Source organism: Saccostrea cucullata, unplaced genomic scaffold (assembly GCF_032062105.1).
Source record: "Saccostrea cucullata isolate Sc308-1 unplaced genomic scaffold, CSIRO_AGI_Scuc_v1 ctg3883, whole genome shotgun sequence".
Classification (NCBI taxonomy): domain Eukaryota; kingdom Metazoa; phylum Mollusca; class Bivalvia; order Ostreida; family Ostreidae; genus Saccostrea; species Saccostrea cuccullata.
In genome coordinates this window covers 12,404-38,806 of record NW_026939781.1, presented here as the reverse complement: position 1 = coordinate 38,806, position 26,403 = coordinate 12,404, and the positions used below count along the sequence as shown (strand labels likewise).

The 26,403-nt window shown below is 35.2% G+C and overlaps 1 protein-coding gene across 1 annotated transcript in view; it reads left to right on the top strand.

The window, feature by feature from the left end:
* Nucleotides 1–25,284, top strand: part of LOC134253968 (3-oxoacyl-[acyl-carrier-protein] reductase FabG-like) — a 43,425-nt gene extending 18,141 nt beyond the window's left edge. Inside the window, exons 3-9 of the mRNA XM_062736546.1 lie at nucleotides 20,590–20,682; nucleotides 22,199–22,337; nucleotides 23,150–23,196; nucleotides 23,300–23,369; nucleotides 23,610–23,646; nucleotides 23,779–23,854; nucleotides 24,544–25,284. Of these exons, the coding sequence (XP_062592530.1) occupies nucleotides 22,214–22,337; nucleotides 23,150–23,196; nucleotides 23,300–23,369; nucleotides 23,610–23,646; nucleotides 23,779–23,854; nucleotides 24,544–24,696 (507 nt within the window). The 5' untranslated portion in view covers nucleotides 20,590–20,682; nucleotides 22,199–22,213 and the 3' untranslated portion in view covers nucleotides 24,697–25,284. The remainder of the gene's footprint in view (nucleotides 1–20,589; nucleotides 20,683–22,198; nucleotides 22,338–23,149; nucleotides 23,197–23,299; nucleotides 23,370–23,609; nucleotides 23,647–23,778; nucleotides 23,855–24,543) is intronic.
* The last annotated feature ends 1,119 nt before the right edge of the window (nucleotides 25,285–26,403 follow it).

Genomic DNA, 26,403 nt, shown 5'->3' with positions numbered 1-26,403 from the left:
TCAGTAGGGGGACCAGAGGTCACCTTATATTTAACGTCAGAAATATGACCAAACGTCATTTTAAATTGTACGGGGAAAAGTGGTCATCTAATCTTGTACTGTACATCTGTAGCGGGACCAGAGGACACCTTATATTTAACATCAGTAGGGGGACCAGAGGTCAACTTATATTGTACATCAGTATCAGTAGGGGACCAGAGGTCACCTTATATTGTACATCAGTACGGGACCAGTACATCAGTACGGGGACCAGAGGTCACCCGATATTTTTCATGAGTACGGAGACTAGTAGTCACCTAATATTTTACTGTACATCAGTAGAGGGATCAGAGGTCACCTTATATTGAACATCAATAAGGGGACGACAGGACACCTAATATTGTATATCAGTAGTAGGACCAGAGGTCATTTTATATTGTTCATCAGCAGAAGGACCAGAGGTCAGCTTATATTGTACATAAGTAGGGGTCCAGAGGTCACCTTATGTTATACATAAGTAAGGGGACCAGAGGTCACCTTATATTTAACATCAGTAGGATGACCAGAGGTCACCTTATGTTGTACATCAGTAAGGGGGACCAGAGGACACCTTATATTTAACATCAGAAGGGGGACCAGAGGTCACCTTATATTGTGCATCGGTAGGGGGACCAGAGGCTACCTTATATTGTTCATCAGTAAGGGGGACCAGAGGTCACCTTATATCTAACATCAGTAGAGGGACCAGAGGCCACTTTATATTGTATATCAGCAGGGGGACCAGGGATCACCTTATATTTTAAATCAGAAGGGGGACCAGAGGTCATCTTATAGTGTACATCAGTAGGGGGACCAGAGACCACTTTATATTGTACATCAAAAGGGGGACCAGAGGTCACCTTATATTTAAAATCAGAATGGGACTAGAGGTCATCTTATATTGTACATCAGTAGGGGGACCAGAGACCACTTTTTATTGTACATCAAAAGGTGGACCAGAGGACACCTTATATTTAACACCAGAAGGGGGACTAGAGGTCACCTTATATTGTACATCAGTAAGGGGATGAAAGGTCACTTTATTTTGATGATTAGCAATTGTACCAGGGTTCACCTTATATTGTACATCAGTTGGGTGACCAGAGGACACCGTATATTGTGCATCAGTACGGGGACCAGAGGTCACCCGATATTTTTCATGAGTACGGAGACTAGTAGTCACCTAATATTTTATAAAGTACATCAGTAGAGGGATCAGAGGTCACCTTATATTGAACATCAATAAGGGGACCACAGGACACCTAATATTGTATATCAGTAGTAGGACCAGAGGTCATCTTATATTGTTCATCAGCAGAAGCACCAGAGGTCAGCGTATATTGTACATAAGTAGGAGGACCAGAGGTCATCTTATATTATACATAAGTAAGGGGACCAGAGGTCACCTTATATTTAACATCAGTAGGATGACCATAAGTCACCTTATGTTGTACATCAGTAAGGGGGACCAAGGGTTACCTTATATTGTACATCAGAAGGGGGACCAGAGGTCACCTTATATTGTGCATCGGTAGGGGGACCAGAGGCTACCTTATATTGTTCATCAGTAAGGGGGACCAGAGGTCACCTTCACCTTATATCTAACATCAGAAGGGGGACCAGAGGTCACCTTATATTGTACATCAGTAGAGGGACCAGAGGCCACTTTATATTGTATATCAAAAGGGGGACCAGAGGTCACCTTATATTTAAAATCAGAAGGGGGACCAGAGGTCATCTTATATTGTACATCAGTAGGGGGACCAGAGACCACTTTATATTGTACATCAAAAGGGGGACCAGAGGTCACCTTATATTTAAAATCAGAATGGGGACTAGAGGTCATCTTATATTGTACATCAGTAAGGGGATGAGGGGTCACTTCATATTGATCATCAGCAGGGATACAAGGTGTCACCTTATATTGTACATTGGCAGGGGGACCAGAGGTCACCTTACGTTGTACATTAAAAGGGGACCAGAGGACATCTTATATTGTACATCAGTAGGGGTACTTGAGGCCATTTTTTATTGTATATCAGTAGGGGGACCAAAGGTCACCGTATATTGTACATCAGTAGGGGGACTAGAGGACACCTGATATTGTACATCGGTAGGTTACCTTATACAAGGGTCGTTTAATAATGTCTTCTGAAAGGCGTTTTTCTCAAGTTTGGCAAATGGAACAAGTCAAAAGGCGAAAGATCTGGCGAATATTGTTAACGTGAATGAACATTAACTTTTGTTTATCCCCAAGACTCCTTTACTCTTCAGGGCTTTCGGGTTTGGACGCTGTCATGGAAAAAATCTTATGTTGTGCATGGATTCCTTATTTTCATTAACCTTTTGATTTTCTGCCAATAAATTGCTTTCTAGATTCCTCCAGAAATTAAACTGCATCCCCGAATACAAATCTGAACAATAGGACCACTAATATTTAAGAAAATTGCCTATAAATCTATCCTTGTGCTCTTGCAATTCTCTGCTCTTCTTAGACCTTTGCTTTTTTTGTCAAGTACATCTTATTGTAAATTTGTTTTGAGGGTTTTAAGCAATAGATTCAAGTTTCATTATCTGTTTGAAATTCAAATTAAAGTGGATAACTACAATTACTGATATTTTTAATAATTGTTCATATATTCTTATATGCAGTCGTTTTCACTCATTTTTTAAGGGTTACTTTTGAGTAATAAGCTTTTTTTTTCTGAAAAACGTTTTTAAAACAGTGTGAACTACTCCCGAAATGATGAGGGCGTATAAGGCGTGTACAATCCCCCTCTCTGAGACAAAATGTTTTTTCAATTTTCAAAATCCACAAAAAAGCTATATTTTTCTAAAATCATGTTCTCAGTAATGTCATCTTCAAAATATTTTATCATTTTATTTTTCTGAACGACTTATCATTTGATAATATTTATTTCAAAGTTGACAGTTAAGCATATTTAGTGGAAAATGGGTTTAACAGAGCTATAAAAAACGAATTTTGAACATGAATGGGTCAAGTCTCCATTCTTCGTGAACGCTTAAATGAAAAAATGTTACAAAACCGTCCATTGAAATCACACTGAAAGACGTCAGTAGTGCATATACTTCGTAGCGTACCGGTAGTGGTTAAAGCGGTTGGTCTTGGACTAAACCTGAGCTATGAAGAGAGTTCGAATCATACATGAAGCTTTTTCTTTTCTTTTTTTTTTCAAATGTCATAAAAACATGAATAAAAATAAATTATTCATAAATTATTAAAACAATGAAATAAAGAATTTGGTATGTAAAAGATGATACAAACCATAAAATTTTGAAAAAATACTACTTTTCGAGTTGAGAAATATCTTTTTTCAGAGCGCGGAATTGTCCTTGCCTTGTACGCCTCCATTCTTTGTTATGTGTCGTAAAGTCAATCATACACCATCAGTGATTATTTGTTGAAATTTGGCAAACAGTACATTATTTGTTTAATTTTTGTTTGCAAGGAAGGTATTCATTTTTGATGCCCATTATATACATTTTATCAGTGAAATCCACCTGCTCAATTGTCTATAAAACAAACATTGATTGCAGTAAATTTTTACATATTTCAGTGAGTATTTCTTTGGGATTCTTAACAAATTTTACAGCAGCTTTAATGGACGGTTTAATTTTACTTTAGTTTACTGATTCTTTACAATTCATTTTTAATGCAGTGTCTCGAATACCCTTGTTTTCCAGCTTCTCACAATTAAACTATGTGATGAAAAGTAGTCACATCAATTGTTATAAATTCAACCTTAGTATTGTATGTCATACAGTTCAGGACATTATTTATTGAACAGCCCTCGTAATTTGTGCATCAGTAGGGGGACAAGAGGTCACATTATATTGTACATCATTAAAAACTAATGATAACACTATTTTGAACGACAATGAAGAAACCGGAAGACACTTTATATTTTACATCAATAAGAAGACCAGAGGTCATCTTATAATATTATATTGTAAGTCAACAGGGAGACCAGAAGACACCTTATATTTTACATAAAAATTGAGACCAAAGGACTCATTTGGTCACCTGAATCAACGCATGTGACTTATTGCTATCGGGTTTTTTTTTTCTGGCGTCGTGCGCTGTGCATTGTGCGTTAACATTTGAACAATTTCAGCTTTTCTCTGTAATCCCTCAACCATTTACAACCAATTTTGGCATAAAGCATCTATGGGTGAAAGGGAATTTTTTTTTTAATTCATGGTCCCTGCCCTCCACCCCCTAAGGCAAGAATGTTTGGGCGTAATTACTATAATTGATGAAATCTTTAAAAATCTTCTTTACTCATTAACATCAAGCCGTCGAACTGTTGGCATAATTATTATAAGCATTGACTCCATACCAAAATTGTGAAATTCATTGTCCCAGGGTCAGGGGCCCTGGGGTTAGGACAGGGCTATAAAATTTATATTAATTTATAATCTCTCTCACTTCGTCTGTCCGAATATAACTTAATTATACTTTTTATTCTGTATTGAAAGAATAATCAACTCATATGTATGGAATGCTGCTCGTCAGAACGTTTATTACAAATTTAACACATTTGTATTCATTTCAACACACGTTATTTTTAATCATTAAATAATACTTATATACATACATATATGTGTGTGTGTGCCTAATTTACTGGTTTCCATTCCTTACACGTTCTGTACGAGCGGTAGAGTAACTTTTTAAGCACGCACCTGCTATTTATATGAACATTTCACGTGACATACAAACCACTCAGATCCACCATTCTGTTTACACAGGAAATACCCATAACGACAATAATAATAATTATGAAATGCATTTATTCTTTGAAAATATTTTCCTCTGCCCCTGGATATTAAACAAACTAACTACATGCAAAGTTGTGATGAGGAAGGGTATTCTCTCCAAAGTTTTGAAATTCGTGACCGAAAGGTCAGGGGTTCCCGTGTTACGCTGGGCTATATAAACTGTAAAGTTTATATTCATTAAAGAGGCTGAGGGGTGGCAGCCATTTTCAGACTATTTTGATCTCCTTTAAAAGAAGCTCCACATAAAGATATGAAAAATGATCAAATTTTAAAAACTAAAATGTATGAATTTTTTCTTTGCCAAATGATATTTGACAGCTTATGATACCGTATCTAAAAAAATAAGTTAAAACTGATAAACTGATGGTTAATTTGTGGTTAATTTGTTGTCCCCCAGCCTCCTTAACTCTTTAAAAAAATCTTCCTCTCTGCTCCTGGATATTAATTAAACTAACTACAAATAGTTATGATAAGCAAGGGAGTGTCTTCCAGAATTATAAATTTCAAGGCCCCTGGCTCATGGGTACCATGTCATTTGTAGACAATACTGTAATTGAATTAATGCTTTGAAATTTGTTCTTTGGTATAAACCAATTTTTTTTTATGAACAATGGTCCTTTTTTTCAAAATTGTGAAATGTATGACCTCAGGATGAGGGTTTTTGTGGTCAATGAGCACTACTTATTATTGCTAATTATTGCTGCTTATTTGAAATGAAAGTTTTAAAGTTTTACAAGATGTTCAAATGACCTATAAGATCCATAGGCCTCTTGTCGTGTTCTTAAGTGAACATCGCGTTAATATGCATTTTATCTGTACCCACTGGTCCGCCCTTGCTTTCTTTTTAGGTGTCTGTTGGTTAAGACGAGTCTAGAATCGTTGATGCTTTATCTCTCTGCATTCATATACCCGGTAATATTTTTTATGTCTGATTTCTTTAAAAATGTACAACAAAGGGGACCACTGGTCTCCTTATTTATGTACAATACAAGGTGACCTCTGGTGATGTAAAATATAGAGTGACCTAAGGTCCTCATAATGATCTACAACATAGGGTGACCTTTGACCCCCTATTGATGTATAAGGTGACCTCCGTTTCCCCTTATGATGTACAATATAATCTGACGTCTGCTTTTGTACAGTATAAGGTGACCTATGGTCCCCTTTCTGTTGTACAATATAAAGATGACCATAAGTCTCCATAATGAAATAACATATAAGGTGAATTTTGGCCAACTTATTGTTGTACAATATTAGTTTACTTCTGGTTCACCCAGTAACGAACGTTAAAACTGAACTGAAGGATCTGTCTCCCTACTGATGTACAATAAAAGGTGACCCATGGTCCCCCTACTGTTATCTCCTACTGATGTACAATATAAGGTGTCCTTTTGTCCTCCTAATATTGTACAATATAAGGTAACCCCTGGTCCCCTACTGTTGTACTATATAAGGTGACCCCTGGTCCCCCTACTTTTGTAAAAGGTGACCCTTGGTCCCTCTACTGATGTTCCCAACTTATGAACAAAATAAAATGTACCCTGGTCACCCTGCTGTTGTACAATATAAGATGACCCTGGTCCCTGGTCCCCCTGCTGATGGATAATATAAGGTGTCCTCAGGTCTCCCTACTGATGTACAATATAAGGTGACCCCTGGTCCCCCTACTCATGTACAGTATAAGATGTCCCCAGTTCTTCCTACTGGTGTACAATAAAAGATGTCCCCTGGTTCAACAACTGATGAACAATATAAGGTGTCCCCATGTCCCCCTACTGTTGTACAATATAAGGTGCCCTCTGGTCCCCCTACTGATGTACATATTAAGGTGTCCTCTAGTCCCCCTACTGATGTACAATATAAGGTGACCCCTAGTCCCCCTACCAATGTACGATATATGGTGTCCTCTGGTCCCCCTACTGATATACAATATAAGGTTACCTCTGGTCCCCTTATTGTATACAATATAAGGTGAACTCTAGTCCCCCTACTGATGTCCCCTACTATAAGGTGACCTCTGGTCTCCTTATTTATCTAAAGTGTAATATTAGGTGTCCTCTGGTCCCCCTACTGATGTACATTATAAGGTGTCCTCTAGTCCCCCTACTGATGTACAATATAAGGTGACCTCTGGTCCCCCTACTGATGAACAATACAGGGTTACCTTTGGTCCCCCTATTGATGTAAAGTGTAATATTAAGTGTCGTCAGGTCCCCTACTGATGCTCAATATAAGGTGACCACAGGTCCCCTACTGATGTACAATAAAAGGTGACCTCTGGTCCCCCTACTGAAATCCCCTACTGATGTTAAATATAAGGTGTCCTCTGGGTCCCCTACTGATGTCACCCTACTGATGTACAATATAAGGTTACCTCTAGTCCCCCTATTGATATACAATATAAGGTGACCTCTAGTCCCCCTACTGAGTCCTCTACTGATGTACAATATAAGATGTCCTCTGGTCCCCCTATTGATCTAAAGTGTAATATAAGGTGTGTTCTGGTCCCCCTACTGATGTACAATATAAGATGAACTCAGGTCCCCCTACTGATGTACAATACGGGGTAACCTCTGGTCCCCCTATAAAGTGTAATATTAAGTGTCCTCTACTGATGTTCAATATAAGGTGACCACTGGTCTCCTACTGATGTACATTATAAGGTGACCCTTAGTCCCCCTACCAATGTACGATATATGGTGTCCTCTGGTCCCCCTATTGATATATAATATAAGGTTACCTCTGGTCCCCTTATTGATATACAATATAAGGTGAACTCTAGTCCCCCTACTGATGTCCCCTACTATAAGGTGCCCTCTGGTCTCCTTATTTATCTAAAGTGTAATATTAGGTGTCCTCTGGTCCCCCTACTGATGTACAATATAAAGTGTCCTCTGGTCCCCCTACTGATGTACAATATAAGTTGCCCTCTGGTACTGCTACTGATGTACATTATAAGGTGTCCTCTAGTCCCACTTCTGATGTACAGTATAAGATTACCTCTGGTACCCCAACAGATGTACAATACAGGGTTACCTCTGGACCCTTTAGATGTAAAGTGTAACATTTAGTGTCGTCAGGTCCCCTACTGATGTTCAATATAAGGTGACCACAGGTCCCCTACTGATGTACAATAAAAGGTGACCTCTGGCCCCCCTACTGAAATCCCCTACTGATGTTAAATATAAGGTGTCCTCTGGGTCCCCTACTGATGTCCCCCTACTGATGTACAATATAAGGTGACCCCTAGTCCCCATACCAATGTACGATATATGGTGTCCTCTGGCCCCCCTACTGATGTACAATATAAGGTTACCTCTGGTCCCCCTATTGATATACAATATAAGGTGACCTCTAGTCCCCCTACTGATGTCCCCTACTGATGTACAATATAAGGTGTCCTCTGCTCACCCTATTGATCTATAGTGTAATATAAGGTGACCTCTGGTCCCCCTACTGTTGTACAGTATAAGATGACCTCTGGTCCCCCTACTGATGTACAATACAGGGTTACCTCTGGTCCCATTATTGATGTAAAGTGTAATATTTAGTGTCCACTACTGATGTTCAAAATAAGGTGACCACAGGTCCCCTACTGATGAACAATATATACGGTGATCTCTGGTCCCCCTACTGATGCCCCCCTTCTGATGTACAAGATAAGGTGCCCTCTGGTCCCCCTATTGATTTAAAGTACTCAGTATAATATTAGATGTCCTCTGGTCCCCTACTGATGTTCAATATAAGATGACCACAGGTCCCCCTACTGATGTACAATATAAGGTTGCCTCTGGTCCCCCAACTGATGTACAATATAAAGTGACTCCTGGTCCCCCTACTGATGTACAATATAAGGTGATTCCTGGTCCCCCTACTGATATACAATATAAGGTTATCTCTAGTCCCCCAACTGATGTACAGTATAAGGTGACCTCTGATCCCCCTACAAATTTAGAATTAAAGGTAACTTCTGCTCTCCTACTGATGTCCACTACTGATGTACAGTATAAGGTGACCTCTGGTCCCCCTACTGATGTGCAATATAAGGTGACTCCTGGTCCCCCTACTGATGTACAATTTAAGGTGACCTCTGGTCCCCCTACTGCTGTACAATATAAGGTGACCTCTGGTCCCCCTTCTTATGTACAATATAAGGTGACCTCTGCTCTCCTACTGATGTCCCCTACTGATGTACAGTATAAGGTGACCTCTGGTCCCTCCACTGACGTACAATTTAAGGTGACCTCTGCTCCCCCAACATATGTAGAATTAAAGGTGACGTCTGGTCCCCCTACTGATGTAGAATATTAGGTGTTCTCTGGCCCCCTTTCTGTTGTCCCCTATTTATGTACAATATAAGGTGTCTTCTGGTCCCCCTACATATGTAGAATTCAAAATGCCCTCTAGTCCCCCTACTGATGTACAGTATAAGGTGCCCTCTGGTCCCCCTACTGATGTAGAGTATAAGGTGACCTCTGGTCCCCCTACTGATGTACCCTTCTGATGTACAGTATAAGGTGACTTCTGGTCAACCTAATGATGTATTATATAAGGTGACACACTGGTCCTCTTACTGATGTACAATATTAGGTGTCCTCTGGTCCTCCTACTGATGTACAAATAAGGTGTGCTCTGGTGCCCCTACTGATGTACATTAAGGTGTCCTCTTGTTCCCCTACTGATGTACAGTTTAAGGTGACCTCTGGTCCCCCTACTTATGTACTATACAAGGTGACCTTTGCTCTCCCTACTGATGTCCCCCTACTGATGTACAATATAAGGTGACCTCTGGTCCCCCTACTGATGTACAAGATTACTTGTTCTCTGGTCACCTTACTGTTGTCCCCTACTGATGTGTACTATAACGTTACATGGAATAAAATCATAGGGGAGACCACAGGTCACCTAACGTAATCCATAAATGTTAAACGCTTATATATCATATATCGCATAAAATTGCAGTTAATGTTGCTCAGCACCCACCCTCCACCCCCTCTATCTTTTCTTATACCCATCAGATGGTTATTCCTTTTAAAAAGTTGTTTGTTTTACACTTTAAAGGCTTCACAGTATTACGATTTATTCTATTTTCACTTTACGTTTGCAACGCACTACATTTTGTAGCGGAGTAAACAGGCCCGATAGTCGTGAACTGAGCAGGGGACCTCAGGTCCTAGTTCAGCGTACGTTTTATCCTTCTGCGAAATAAATGGTGCCTGTTTTGTAGGGTAACGCTGACGCGTCGGTTGACAATGGTTTTCCTTGGGGTGTCAATTTCAAATGTTACCCTACAAAACAGGCACCATTTATATATTTGTGCACTTTTCATATGCTATTTTCACCGTTCACATTAGCTTAGTGGTAGAGCGTTCGCTTCGTGATCGGGAGGCCCGGGTTCGATTCTCGTTTGCGGCGCCGCGTCAAACCTAAGACGTAAAAATAGGTAGTGACTGTTCCTTCGCCAAGCGCTCGGCATCAGAAGTGAAAGTCGTGGGTCTTTTGGATATGACCTTAAAAACAAAGGCCCCGTGTCATAGTAGGCGCTGGCACAATAAAGAACCCTCACTGTTCAATGGCCCTGAGTGCCGAGTATGGGTCTAAATTTGAAGCCCTTCACCAGCATACGATGACGTCTCCATGTGAGTGAAATATTCTCGAGAGGGACGTTAAACAACATACAATCAATCGATCAATCAATAATATTTTCAAAATAAAAAGGAATGAAAGGGGTTCATTCCCTCTTAACCGATGATTTATCTATAGACATTGTCTTTAAAACCTGGATATAGCACATATAATACTGTTGTATAGCATAATGCAAACATTAGACGAATGAAATCTATTTCCAAAATCAGTGACATTTAAAAAATTTCCTTTATTGTCTAAGAAATCACAAACACTTTTAACGCCATGTATATAATAAATAAATCTTTAAAAAAATTATTTTGTTTCCAATTTTTATATTGGGATCTTACCACACAGGTAAATTCAGATACCTAGTTTCCATATATGAATTGTTGTTGAGTGTTTTCATGAAACATAATCGTGAATTAAACACATTTGTCCAAAAATTATTGTTATTTTTTACAATAAAACAAGACACAAAATTTTTCACTAAAATCAAAAGCTTTATGCAATATGTTTTTACCATTAATTGCCAAAAAATATCTAACCATTTTTGATTACTATTTGTTAATCTATTAATCCAGGAGCATTTAAGAGTAATAAAGTTATATATATCCAACATTTTTTATCCTCCCTGTAAAAAATCCTGAATAATAATTTTCCTTTTTAATTTTATCACATTTTGATTTCCATATAAACTCAAAGATTTCTCTGTTCAATAGTGGATAAAGTTTCTTTACTTGGATTTGGTAAAGATATAAAACGATGGTTAAGTAATGATTTCAGAACTGTAATTTTGCCAATAGGAGTAAGAACTTTTCTTTTCCATTGCTGAATTAGTGCTTTGATCTTTGGTATTTGAACATTGTAGTTTATATCAATAATTTTATCTAGTTCTACTGAAAAATTAATTCCAAGTAAATTGAAAGTTATACAACCCCATTCAAGTTTCCAATGACAATGATGGAAAACTTGTTTAGAGAGGTTTTTTTAACCTATCAAAAGAATTTTAGTTTTTGTGCTTTTAATTTTAGGTCCTGTAAACTTTGAGAAATCATCAATTGTTTCTTATGCTGCAAAAAGTGATTAAGGTGAACCATCAAGGGCAAGCCAGGTATCATCTGCATATTGGAATATTTTATGTTCTGTTCTGTTAATAACAATTCCTTTAATTTTTGATTCTGTTTGATCATAATTGCACGAAATTCTGCACAGGGAAGAAACAGATAAGGTGCCAAGGGGTCTCCCTGATAGCATCCTCTTTGTATATAAAACTGTTCGGATAAAAATCCAAATTGAAGTACAGATGCACAAAATTTTGTATTTAGAATTTTTACCCATTCAATAATGTTTTTACCAAACCCCAAAAAATTTAATACTTTATACTCTAAGGTCCAGGAATATTGAATAAAAAGCTTTTTCGAAGTCTATAAGTACAAGCAATCCCGGTATATTTCTAGATTCAGTGAAATCCATAAGATCATAAAGAAATCTGGTGTTTTCATCTACCGTATATACTCGCCTATAAGTCGGTATTTTGGGAGTTGAAAATTGGTCTAATACTCTATGTCCGACTTATAGGCGAGTCATAAAGAGATTTGTATTTTTCTGGAGGCTAAAAGGTAGTATCTTATTTGCATTTCCGACGATTATCAAAGTGTCTGGATATATAAGATAACTTAAGTATTCTTAGATTATATATATAAAGAACAAGTATTTATAAATTTTAATAATTTCATTTGTATTTTAAGTAAGCATTACCTTTTTTATTAATCTATATGTCTTTTCGAAAAAAAATATTTATTCAAACCAGGTTAAAACATCAAGGATTTACTTGAAATTGTCGCCCAATTTTAGCAAAAAATTGTACCGACTTATAAGCGGGTCAATGGCAATTCCCACCAAAATAACGTCAAAAAATACCGCCGACTTATAGGCGGACCGACTTATAGGCGAGTATTTACGGTAAATATCTTCCTTTTAAAAAGCCAAGTTGAGTATTTGGTATGATATTGTCCGGGGTCGATCTTAATCAAAAACTAAAACAACCTGATAAAAGTTTATAAAACACATTTGAAAGTGTAATAGGTCGCCAATTTTTCAAAATTTTCTCTTGGATTAACAACTTTTAGTAAGCAGGTAATTAACCCTTTGAGAAATGAGAAGTTCTTTCCTCTGAAATATGTCATTTGAGGCAAGTACTATAAAATGTTCTAAACCTGAACATTTTTTTTTAAATTCAGCTGTAAAGCCATCACTTCCTGGTGACATTGTTTTTCATGTTTTTAACACCTCTAGGATTTCTTTTTCCAATTTTTTCCCTTAAGTGTTTTGGCATCATGATTTTAATGTTTTGGAACATCAGTAACTGTTATAATTTCTGCAAGATCTTTGTCGAGAAGTTCTGCATCTATAGAAGTGTAAAGAGATTTGTAATACATCCTGATTAAAATTTCTGACTGATTGTAAATAGTTTCATTTTCCTCTGTTTTAATCTTTATGATAATATTATTCAAATAATAACGGGATTCTAATTTACAAAAATATTGAGATGGTTTTTCTCCATATTAAACCCATCTGGCTCGGAATTTTGGAATATGACCTTGTAACTTTTCTTTAATTCTCAAGATCTGTTTTTTTTTTCTCCTCTATTAAATGTCGATTTAATGTATTCTCTGCCTCTAATTTTTCTATTAGTGCAATTAACAAAGCATCTTCTTTATTTTTTCTTTCTTTCTATATGATGAATATACAGAAGCGCATGAGTGGCACGCAATATTTTTTTAATTGATAATTCCAATTTTAAAGTTGGAAATTCCAACTTTGATCTTGGTAATTCCAACTTTAAAATTGGAAATTCCATCTTTAATCTAGGTAATTCCTACTTTCAAGTTGGTAATTCCAACTTTAATCTCGGTAATTCCAACTTTCTAGTTGGTAATTCAAACTTTAAAGTTGGTAATTCCAACTTTAATCTTGGTAATTTCAACTTTAATCTTCGCTTTTCCAAATTTTTTTCGGCTTAATGTATTGTATTGTCTGAGATACTTTGGAGCTCAAATCGTGTTACCGTTTTATACTGAAAATTAAAATGGAAACAATGTGAAATGATGATTTTTAAGTGGAATCATTTTATTGTACATGGCCGTAGGAGCCCCCCCCCCCCCCCCGAATACAATATGTTGCAAACATTTATGGTAGCTGGTTGTTGATAGTGCCCCAAACTGAAATTATTATGTTTCATATACAGAATTGATATGGTCTCTTTTTTAAAAGCTCTTGAATATGTTAGGTTGAAATCCTGTCATGTACGGAGTTGACTGAAAGTATTTTTTCCTGCAACAGCTGCGAAATTACCGGGTATTTCCCGTACTATCAACCAAAGAAAGCATTTTAATTTAATATAACTTTTGATATTAGCGGAAGACCTTATTGTTTTTCTTCGGTTTCTTTTTCACTTTTATTAAGGTCTTATGTCTTCAGGGGAAGACCTTCATGTTATTCTTAGGTTTCTTTTCTACTATTTTTTCATTATTAAGGTCTTTTCTTTTCAACGGAAGACATTCTTATTTTCCCGTTGTTTCTTTTCAATTTTTCTTATTATTATTCTAACCGATTTTGTGCACACGATTTCTCGTAAATGCGTCAATGGATTTTCATGAAACTTTCAGGATTGATGACAAATTATATGAACTTAAGGAGTTTTTTTTTTATTTTATGACGTCACTTCCGATTCGGAGTTTTCGGCGATTTAGTGATTTTTAGAGGGTCATTTTGTTCGGCAGTTCTCTCAGAAGCGCTTAACACAGAAACATGAAATTTTCAGTGCTGATAGAGCAATCTTTGGAAATGTGTATTTGGTATATCTCAACCACTGGAAGTACGAAGCGCCGACGCTCGCCCAAAAATAGTCCTATCGCGAATTTTAAAATTTCTTACACCTTTTCTTCGATATTTTATTCCCTAGAAATATTTTGTTAAAACATATAAAGCAAAAGAAGTGTAGAATTCGAAGATCTTTCAATTGATATCTCGAAAAAAGGGCTGGCTCCTATAATTAAGGGCCTAGTGGGGCCGAAAAATTTTCCTTAATATCTCAAAAAGTATTTTAACATGTTAAAGAAGCAAAATTGTTTACAATGTCAAGCTCAATCTATTGGATTTGTCAAAATACGTCCGATGGCGTCACTTCCGGCCAAACCGGAAGTAGTCGAAAAACGCGTATTTTTGCCGTTCTTGACAAGTTTTTGGGTAACATATGTCTCTGCTAGCATAAAAATAAATTTTCCCTCCGTCGTCGTTACTTCCGGTCAAACTGGAAGTAGCAAAAAGTGCCTTATTTTTTCATTAATTAGCATAGCTTAAGAGCATTCAAACAATTTTTGGGCGTTATTTCTCATTTTTGTTAAAAATGAAATATACTTCCGGTCAAATAGATCGGAAGACCTACTCGTTGCTTTGCAACGAGCTTTGCTCTAGTTTTATTGTTTGTTTTTTTCTTACCGATTTTGTGCACGCGATTTCTCGAAAACGGCTGGATAGATTTCCATGAAACTTTCAAGACTGATAGTACACCAAACAAAGCTGAAATAGAATTTTTTGTTTTGATGACGTCACATCCGATTTTGAGATTTCCGCGATTTGGTGATTTTCAGGTGTTCTCATTGTCGATCATTTTTCTCTAAAATGCCTTTAGACAGAAACATAAGATATTCAGCGGTGATAGAGCAACATGTGCTGATATGTCACACACCACTCGCAGCACAGTTAAGGTTACAAATGGAAATATCGGCGATTTTTAAAGATAAAAAATACATACTTTATTAGGATGGGTGAATCTTTTTAGGAATTCACAGATATAAAAAAAAAATGTAATGTGGTTTAAATCTACATGTTGGGGACATTTAGATTTTCTATTTAGACTTGTCATGTGATGTCGACGTCACATGACTTTGGCAATAATATTTGCAGTTTAGAGGTCATCTTTAAATTTCAATATTGCAAGGGCATAACCAAGTTAAAAATCTTAGTTTATTTTATAATTCTTTTCAACACTATATGTAGTTTGTGAAAAGTGCTGCGAACCTATATAGATTCCCTTTTCTGATTGGTAAAATTTAATTTGTTGGGCGTTAAGGTGAGGTTAAATATTTTGCTGATCAACTACATTAAATATAGATATTATTAATTTATTTGCAAGATTTCAAGAGGTTCGCAGCACTTTTCAAATATCTTAATGCTTCTTGGGTTTATGTGTAAAATTTTGACAAGATACATTGAGGGTATGCCCTTGCAATAAATCGATTTATTAGGGCCCTTCCATTACTTTTTCAATGAATCTGCATAAAAACACACGACAGTATCGCTTGTCTGGAGAATGCACGTACAGTTTATAAATAAGATACTAAAATACACATCGCATCCAAGTTAATGGCTTTCTATTTTACTGCAAAAAATATTTTATTTGAGAACAAAAGACATTTTTCATTGTACAAAATGTGACTTGATCAGCCTCTCATTGTGTAAAAACTGCGTCATTTTTGCGAGATGACGTCACATTGACAAGTGCATTGCGATCGATGCATCGTTTATATACTGCTGTGTGGGATTTAACAAACGACAAAACTGCATGTAATAGTAAGTTTGTATGTAGTAAACAGCCATCCAGCTCTTTGAAATAACAAATAATTTCATTTTATGGTATTTTGAAGGCCTTATATTGTGTGTGACGTCATAGTAAACATTTCCCGTACAAATTAGGCCCCGCCTCCTTACTGTAACCTTAACTGTGCTGCGCTCTTTTCCCCGATAGTGCCGCACGTCGGCGCTTGCTTTGGCTCGAAAAAAGTCCTATCACGGACTTAGAAATTTTTGACACCTTTTCTGCAATATCTTTTTACATGTAAACATTTTGTAAAGACATTAAGAACAAAACTTGTAGAGAATGTCACGATCTTTCGACAGATATCAACAATAAGGGGCTGGTCCCTATAATAAAGGGCCAAAAGGGGCCGAAAGTTTTCCTTTATTTCTCAAAGAGTATCGAGATTTTGTAATACGTCAAAGAAGCAAAGTTATTGAAAATGTCAAGCTTTATCTAATGAGGTCATCAAAATACGTCTGGGGACGTATAGTTTTGCTGTTCTTGACATGGTTTGTGTAACATATTTCACTGGAAGCTTAAATCTCAATTTTCTGTCTGTCGACGTCACTTTCGGTCAAACCGTAAGTAGACAAAAATGGCTTAATATTGCAATAATAAATAAAGATTAGGAGGATTAAACCATTTTTGGACTTCATTACTCTTTTTTTAAATGAAAGTTACAGATGTACTTCCGGTCAAACAGGATGGAAGACCTACTCGTTGCTTTGCAACGAGCTCGGCTCTAGTTATTATTGTTTTTTTTACTTACCGATTTTGTGCACGCAATTTCTCGAAAACGGTTCGATCGATTCGCATGAAACTTCAGGAATTATGTAACATCACTTAAACATTATCCGTTTTGATGACGTCACTTCCGGTCTTAAGATATCGTCGATTTTCTGAATTTTTAGGGTCATTTTGTTCACAATTTCCCCGAAAAACGGGTCTAAATAGAAACTTCTAACTTGAGGCATGGTAGAGCTATGTATTGAGAAGTGCATCAGGTAATTCAAATTTACCGGAAATGACTCACGTCGGCACTCGCTATGGCCCAAATATAGAACCTATCACGAATTTCAAAATTTCTCATATCTTTTCTACGATATCTTTTTACCTGGAAATATTTTGTTAAAACATAAAGAAGCGTAGAATTTCAAGATCTTTCAAACGATATCTCGAAAAAAGGGCTGGCTCCTGAAAATAAGGGCTTTGAGGGGCCAAACTCTTTTCCTTTATATCTCAAAAAGTATTGAGAATTTGTAATACTTCAAAGAAGCAAAGTTGTTCAAAATGTCAAGCTTTATCTATTGGGGTAGTCAAAATACGTCCAATGACGTCACTTCCGGCCAAACCGGAAATAATCGGAAAATGTGTATGTTTGCCGTTCTTTGGGGAACATCTGTCATTGGGAGGATACAATTGAATTTTCTGTCCGTCGTCGTCACTTCCGGTCAAACCGGAAATAGCAAAAAAGGCTTATTTTTTGCATTTATATACATAGGTTTAAAGAAATTCAACCATTTTTGGGAGTTATTGCACATTTTTGTAATAAATAAAAGTAACTTCCTGTCAAACAGAATGGAAGACCTACTCGTTGCTGTGCAATAAGCTTTGCTCTAGTTATAATTGTTTCTTTGATTACCGATTTTCGTACGCGATTTCTCAAAAAGGGCTCAACGAAATCTTATGAGACTTTCAGGACGTATGGATCATCACTTGAACCTTATAAATTTTTTTCCGTTTCGATGACGTCACTTCCGGTCTAAAGATATTGTCGATTTTCTTATTTTAAAGGGTCATTTTGTCCACAATTTTCCCGAAAAACGGGTTAATATAGAAACTTCAAACTTTAGAGTTATATATGGAGAAGTGCATAAGGTATTTAAAATTTACTGGAAATGACGCACGTTGGCGCTTGCTATAGACCAAAAAAGATTATCACGAAATTCAAAATTTCTCACACCTTTTCTACGGTATCTTTTTATCAAGAAATATTTTGTTGATACATATAGAACAAAAGATGTGTAGAATTGCAAGATCTCTCAGATGATATATCGAAAAAGGGGCTGGCCCCTAAAATAAGGGATCTAGAGGGGCCAACAGTTTTTCCTTAATATCTCAAAAAGTATTGAGAATTTATAATACATCTAAAAAGCAAAATTGCTCAAAATTTCAAGCTCATCCTATTGCAGTCGTCAAAATATGTCCGGTGTCGTCACTTCCGGTCAATTCGGAAGTAGTCAGAAAATGCATATATTTGCTGTTCTTGACATGTTTTTGGGTAACATATGTCACTGGAAGCATAAAACTTAATTTTCCGTCCGTCAAAGTCTCTTACGGTCAAACCGGAAGTAGTCGAAAATGGCTTACTATAATCAATAACTATTTGGATGTTTTAAATCATTGGAGACGTCATTACTTTTTTTAGATTAAAAGTTACTTCCGGTCAAACAGGACGGAAGACCTACTCGTTGCTTTGCAACGAGCTCGGTTCTAGTTGTTTATATAATTATTGTAAAGTACTTTGCATTAAATGAAGAATTGCAGCCTAGTAGATTTTGTCCCTATCATTTGTTAAAAAATGGCAACACTTTTTTTTCAAGATGTGAAAAGATGACAACAAAAAAATATCATAACTTTTTTATTTTTCAACAAATTTCGAAAAACGAAACTGTTTTGTAATTGGTTTTGAAGGCTCTTAAACATTAAGCATAATCTGAGAAGTGCTTTTAAAAATTATGTTCTATAGCTACCTGTTGTCATGGTTGCCAGGCCTTGACAATTCACCTTTACCAGTTTAATTGAGCTACACATTTAGTTTGTAGTGGATTAGAAAAAAGCAATAAAGAGACGTTGAATAAGGTGAAAGTACTATCTTTCCCAATAATGAAAACAGATAATTATATTAGAAAAACGGGGGGACATGCACACACTCACCGACACACAGTTTACACAAAAAGTAAACATGATCTGAATTTAGCAAAGTCCGCTCCGCTGCATATATGAATAATTATTTAGTGTTTTTTCAATATTTCAGACACGTTGTCCAAAATATCAAATTTGAGGCGATTTCCTTCTTCGTCAAGGGAAACACTTTCCATTATAATACCAAGCGCTGTAAATTCGCGGATCACTGTTCAATTCGCGCACCAGTTTAGCGTTCATTTGTGTTAGGTGATCGTGCATGTTGAAGATCTTTTAAGATTTTCGTCAGACCGTTTGTGATTACCATGATCTTGATGTCGGTGTTTCAAAATTTTGCGATCACAGGTCGTGGTCCTCTACCATCTCCCCCGGGAATCTGATGGGTCGCCAGGACATCTGAGGGGTCAAGGTCAACGTTCACATCTTCCTTGAGTGTCGCACAAAGCCTTTGTTTAAGATTTTCACTTTTCTCCTCTGCCCAAGTCATAAATTTTATATTAGATTTTTGAGATTACTGCTGGTTTTGTGAGTGAATACATGTTCACAATGAAGAATACTAAGAAGAATGTCTTAGATTTAAACAGTTCACTTGTTACGCTACACTAAGCCCAAAGTTAATGCAAAGCTCACCAAATTGAGTAATAAACTCCTTTCCACAGAATTAAACACACTTAAAACCATACAGAAACAAGGTTTAGGAAATAAACAGCGGAGCCTAAAAGTTTTGGTCAGTCACAGACCATGACGTGACCGGAGGTCATGTTGCTTAAAAATTGGCTAACATGAGTTCTATTTAATCAAATGGAATGAAACTAAACACTTCGACAAAATAAATGATTTTAGTTATGAAAATATGTTAAATTGATAATTAATCTTGTTATTTTAGAAATAAACAACAATGTTAAAAATTTTTGCTAACATCCTGTGAAGCCCGAATTTCTATTTTGATCAAATGGTTCATTTCCCATGAACTTTTTAACACTCATATTTACATTTGAAACGAACACATTTCGAATGATTTTTTTAAACCAATGAATTCCTATGTAGTGAAAATGTGTTTGGTCAAAATATCACATCGATCATTAATGACATTCTCACAGAATTGAACGTATTTTCTTTTCAATAGGTTCATCTAACAAAGTTATTTGCAAATGTAAATATATTTATATTACGATGAGGAAAATTGTCTACGTATTTTGTGAATGACCCTTGTATATGCCAAACTTTATTAAAAAAGTGTTTCAGTGACAATTGTTACAAAGCATTTTAAAATGAATGTGTGATTCAACCCTAAATTGGTAACTGGCGTTATTGCACTGTGCCTTCTTGTGCAATCCTTTGCGAGACGTCGACGTTACAATATAAACTACTTGACTCACAGGATACCTCTTAGCGAGGCAGCTGGGATTTCAATGTTAATGTTTTCTAAGGAATTCTTAGCGATAATATATTCTACTGCTTGTTATACCAAACAGACAGTCTGCTTTACCATGCAAAGTGAAATTAAACTCGCCCATTATACCAAATGGTTGAAATTAAAATTCCGCTTTTATGTTCTACGTACCTATTTTACACAGGTTCTCCTCAGCGCGGGTGACTTAACTTCCAGAGATTTTAAAAAGTCGCTCGTGGAACAAACAATTGAACATTTTGGAAGACTGGATGTTCTTGTAAGGAATTCACTAAATATTTCTTAGACTGTAACGATATGAATGTTGAAAACAATCAATGCGTTGTAAACTCAAAATTAAATACTAGTAGATCTTAAAAACTGCCACAAACATACATATTTGTATGTTTTTTGAAAATAGACGATAAGAACCAAATATCTAGTGTTTTGGAGATCGAATCAATTTTTGTTCCTTGGTTTCACGAAATGGGGGAATATTTATTTCGGCCCGTCTGTTCGTTTGTATTTCTGTCTGTCTGAAACACTTTCGTATCCAAACGACATATTGAGAAGCCTTTGAGCTTCTGTAATGTTACATTCTGTGACCTTTTATTTTCTGGCAATAAATTTTATACTAAAAAGGCACCTTATTAATAGATTTTAAAACCAATATAAGATGATTCAGGTGTCATGGAAGAGAAATCCTGTCAAACTTCAAGTTGTAAAATCATACAGAAAAATCTACAGAGTGTGTATACCTTTTATTTTCTTTGAAGAAAAAATATAATTATCAAAATTAAATTTATGAAGTTTATGCAAAAAATTTTATAACAAACATTAAACATGAAACATATGGCCCCTAATAACCTTATTAACAGATATCTATAAATCCAATGGAAGATGAATTAGGTGCCATGGAGGAAGAAGCATCTCCTGTCGATCAGTCACTTCCACCTTGAGCTTTTGTCAGCATCTGATAAACTTACGGAAAAATCTACATCACATTTGTCATTCAATTTGTAAAAGATGGCCCCAAATTTTTCCTCAAGTTAAATTTTTCTGAAACTTATATATTTTGTTCTAAAAAAATCTCTCTTCATGAAAGAAATTCAACTCTTTTTTGCCCAAAGTTAAAAATTATGATTATTTAAATTATCAATTGATCTATTGCAATTTGTGTATAATTTTTTTACTTTTTTGTATTTGAAGTTATATTGACAAATTTTGTTTATTACATTGCATACATAGTGTTACCATAGAAGTTTTCTAACGAAAAAATGTATAATTCAATTTTTACAAAAAATTAACAGAATGATTCAAATTGGTCACAGAATAAAATGTGTAAAAATAAAGAGAATTGAACCAGTGGTTTCAGAAATTCTGGCAATTAAAAAATTTCAATGGCAAAAAACTCTGTTTGTCCTTGACCTTTACTGTGCATAACGAATAAAGACTCCTTATATATGTGTCTTTACCTCGTTTTATTTATTAAAAGAAATAGTTTATTGCATACGTTGACATTCATGCTATATGGGTATTAAAAATATGAAATACATAACATCTGTATAGAGATGATGAAGTTATAACATCCCAGGGTTGGGATCACGGAAGTTTGAGCATCTTCTGCTGCACACACCCGACGTGTGCTCCTTGTCATGATTGGGATTAACAGAAGAAAATCTGTGGACAATTCAGTGCTTCAATGATGAATTTAACAATAATTATATATGCATTTAGTCAACATTGAAAAGTTCAAGTCATCAAGTTTATCGAGTGATAATTTTTATTTATACAAGATAAATAATGCTGGTATGGGGAGGCCATTAACAATTTCAACGGAAACAGAGGAGAACTTTGACGAAATCATGAACGTTAACATCAAGTCAGCGTATTTTCTCACACAGCTGGTGATACCATATCTCAAGGCAAGGAAAGGTGTGTATTGTGTTCATGACATATATGCAGATAACGAACGGTATTAAAGCTCAAAAGTCCATTCAAAATACAAATTTTGATGCAGAGCAACCTTTTTATCAAGAATCAATGGAACAAGAAGGATAAAATTGATGTGGAATCATATACAGATAGTGTAGATTCAAATTGGTTCAAAGTATGACCCTCTGGGTTAGGGTGGGGCCATAAAGTTTTACATTACATAGGAATATTAAAGGAAATCTTTAACAATCTTCTTCTCACGAATAGCAAATCAATGGTGGGTCACATTTATATGGAAGCATCACCAGGTAGTGTAGAATCAAGTTGGTTCGAATCATGCCCCCGGGAGTAGAGTGTGGCCCAAATGAACGTTAAGATTTTAAGGAAGAAAGTCACATTTAGTAAAAAAAAGATGTAAGCATCCTTATTTAGTTAGTGTGTATTTAACTTCGTTCAAATCATATCCTTCTCCATGTTAGGGGTACTTTGGGACCACATATGCATTTAAGTTTTTTTTAGTACTGAACTGTCTTTGCCTATGTCCTAGTCACAGTGCTCTTGTGAGCGATGTGGCCCCCTGGGCCTCTTGTTTTTGTTCACTAGTATACTGACGTGGTAATAGTGATTGTTTAATTTTATTTTATTGGTTAAAGAGTAAGAAAATGTACTTGTCAAAATATATGAAAACAGAATAAACTTTTGTTCACTCATTTTGTCTAGACAAACTAGACTGTTATTGTCTACTCTTAACATGTCTCTTCATGCGTGATGTATCGTTGCTGAAAGATATTGTATTTTTTCATTCTTTTCAGGTTGCATCATTAATATATCGAGTGTACTGTCTACTACCGCAGTGGAGGTATTCTGAAAGTCAACGATTTATCAAATGGAAAAATCGTAGATATTTATAATTAAAAAAAAGCATTTATTTCTGAAGACCCTTTTCTTTTATGTACATGTAGATGCCTGGAACTTGTTCTTATTCCATGTCCAAAGCAGCCATGGATGCCTTCACTAGAGGATTAGCACTGGGTATGAATTAACTCATCTCTTCACTTTTGATGCTGTTACGGTATTTAGAGTGTGATGTTCTGGTATAAAGCAGAGCAAAACTACTTGAAATTATTCATACTTATCTATGAAATCAATCTAAAAATTTGACTATGCTAATCTTAGGTATGGTAACAAATCATTGCACTCGCTAATATGAATACAAAGTAGTTGAATAACAATATTAACAGCAGAAATGACACTTTCATTCTCCTGTTTCAGAGTTAGCGCCCCATGGAGTGCGAGCAAACACCGTAAGGTATGTTTATTCCAGTCTGAAAATTTGAAACATCTTTTATGTGATATGAGGTAACAAACAAATTAAACCATCATTTCTTAAAAATTTATTTGTTTGCCTATTCAGTTTTTGATCTTTAATTATCATCAACAGGCCTGGAGCAATTCGAACCAATTTTTATACACGTGATAACATTCCTGGAGTGGTAGATGAAGAATCGTACAATAAGGTAATATAATTTAACGAATCATGTATCTCAAAATCTTTAATTTTAGAATGTCATTATTAATTGGAATTGTTGCTTTAAATCGTTATTAAAGTAAGGAAAAAATATGGAAATTACAAATAGTTATCAGGTTCAAAGGTCAATTGAAACAGTACAAATCGGGACCAGAGCCATCACGGACTACTAAAATATTAGAGGCTGGATCACGTGCCATACAGGAGAAAGCTTCCCGTGTTGACCAGACACACCCTCCTTTGTCATGATCGGGCAAACAAAATTCATTTCCCTTTTAATTTTAACAATGACTAACCTTTCATCCTACCATTCCGGATATAATAAATCTAATTTAAAATATGTTACTGTAAAGAAAATAAAAGTAATCAAATGATTGAATAAATCCATCATTTACATTAAACAGTTTACAGATCAGTGCTTTTGCAGTTATCATAAATACAAAAGTATAAAATTATATTTTAAGAAAGATTCATTAATTTGAAAGTTCTAAATACGAGTTATAGGGAATGCCAACATAAAAAAATACACATTCCTCATGATGAAGAAAGTATTTGGTACATGTAAGATATGGATATGAATTATCTCTTATCATGTTATATAATTTGTTTTATTGAGGTATAATACTAAAATACAAAGGAATATTTTACTGCATGCATTCCAAATATCCTTTCTTCCAGTTTCTTGATGCGATTGCAAAAGAGAATCCCACTGGTCGGAACACTGAGCAGGAAGAGGTAGCCCCGATTGTCTGTTTCTTGGCCTCTGATAAAGCATCGCACATAAATGGAGGAGATATAGTCGTGGATGGTGGACGTCATATCCTGTACTAGATAGGACTGTAACAGGGGCATCAAAACACTAGAAGTCAATATCATTGTCTTTATGATATTTTTCGGAATTGAAACAAATAGAATACATAGGAACAAAATTTACATTTAAACTATTCGGATGTAATGTAAAATAAATATATGTTCGTTACAAGTTTTTGATGAAACCAGAAGAACTCATTTAAACAGAGATAAATTTATAGAATAATTAACCTATTAATATATTATATGTAGATACATGTATTTATATATTAACCTGTTAATATATCTGATCGATAGTACTTGTAATCGATTAGAACATACGAAGTTTACCTGCATGTAATTGAATAATCGGAAAATAGAATATTTGAAAATCGGAAAATAGAATATTTTTAAAGTTGAATATTCAAAAACACTTTTTACAAATGAAGCTTCTGTATTAAATTGATAATTTAGCGTTTTCGAATATCTTTTTCAAGCTGATTTGGAGACAATTATGGTTTCTTGTTTGAGATCGCGGGATTATTTGCCAGTTTGTGAAGTGTTAATTACTGATATATCGTATTGTTACTCCATTGTCTTCAATGATATGCTGTGAACCATCGTCTATGTGTATTGTTTGTAGTTATCTATCAAATTATATTGTTAGACATACATTGTTAATTTGGAAGTTCAGTTTTAGTTTTATATAATTTTGAACACAGTTTTCCTGTCTTTAATATCAAAAATACCTAACATGAGTCAATAAGTAATTTATCAATAATAAATCTATCCTAAATAAACCAAGATAAATATTTTAAAATATATAAATTAAAAAACAAATAAATATCATTTTTTTAAATACATAAATCTTCAATATTGAAAGAATATCGAAAGAAATTTAAACTAAAAAAGGATGCTTATGTGTTTAGTGAAGGGACAAAACAAGTTAAACAATGAAAACATATCAGAATTGTCATTGTTTTTCTGTTATTTGATACTCGTGTAAAAAGGGTAATTGTATTACGAGGGTTGTCCCAAAAGGCATAAACAATGTTTTTAACTTTGTAAACATTCAATTAATACATTATCGGATATTTACCCTATCATTAGAAACAAATGCATCCTTCAAAATCACCTGTCAGTTTTGAATACTTTTAATATTCCTCAAAGCCAAAATGAATTTGAACTACCTTATATATACTGGATTCCAAAGCTTCAAAAGAATCCTTACAAACAAAGATATATTGCAGGTTCTAGTAAATGTTCAAGCAAGCCTCTTTCGTTACTCCTCACTAAGATATTGACAGTAGTGATTGAAAAACTTCAAGAGTACTGTGCAGCTAATGATTCAAGAAGTGGTGTGAATCAGATGTGGATACTAAAAAATTCTAAAGAACTTTTGGACACTTTGAAATCGTAAGACTTTACAAAAATCAACAGCTTAAAAACTTAAAGACTTTTCAACTTTATACACAACAATTCCTCACGACAAATTAAGATCCAGGCTTTTTTATATCATTTACAGCTGCTTCTTCAACAAAAATGGAACTCGTAAATTTACTTACCTCGTCATTGGTCATTTGAAAAATTATTTTGTTAAAACAGATTTTGATTGCACACATAAGTACTCTGAAGTTGATATCAGGAAGATGCTTGAGTTTCTGATTGACAATATGTATGTGGTTTTTGCAGACCAGGTATTTGAACAATCTATTGGAATTCCCATGGGTACAAATTGCGCTCCATTAT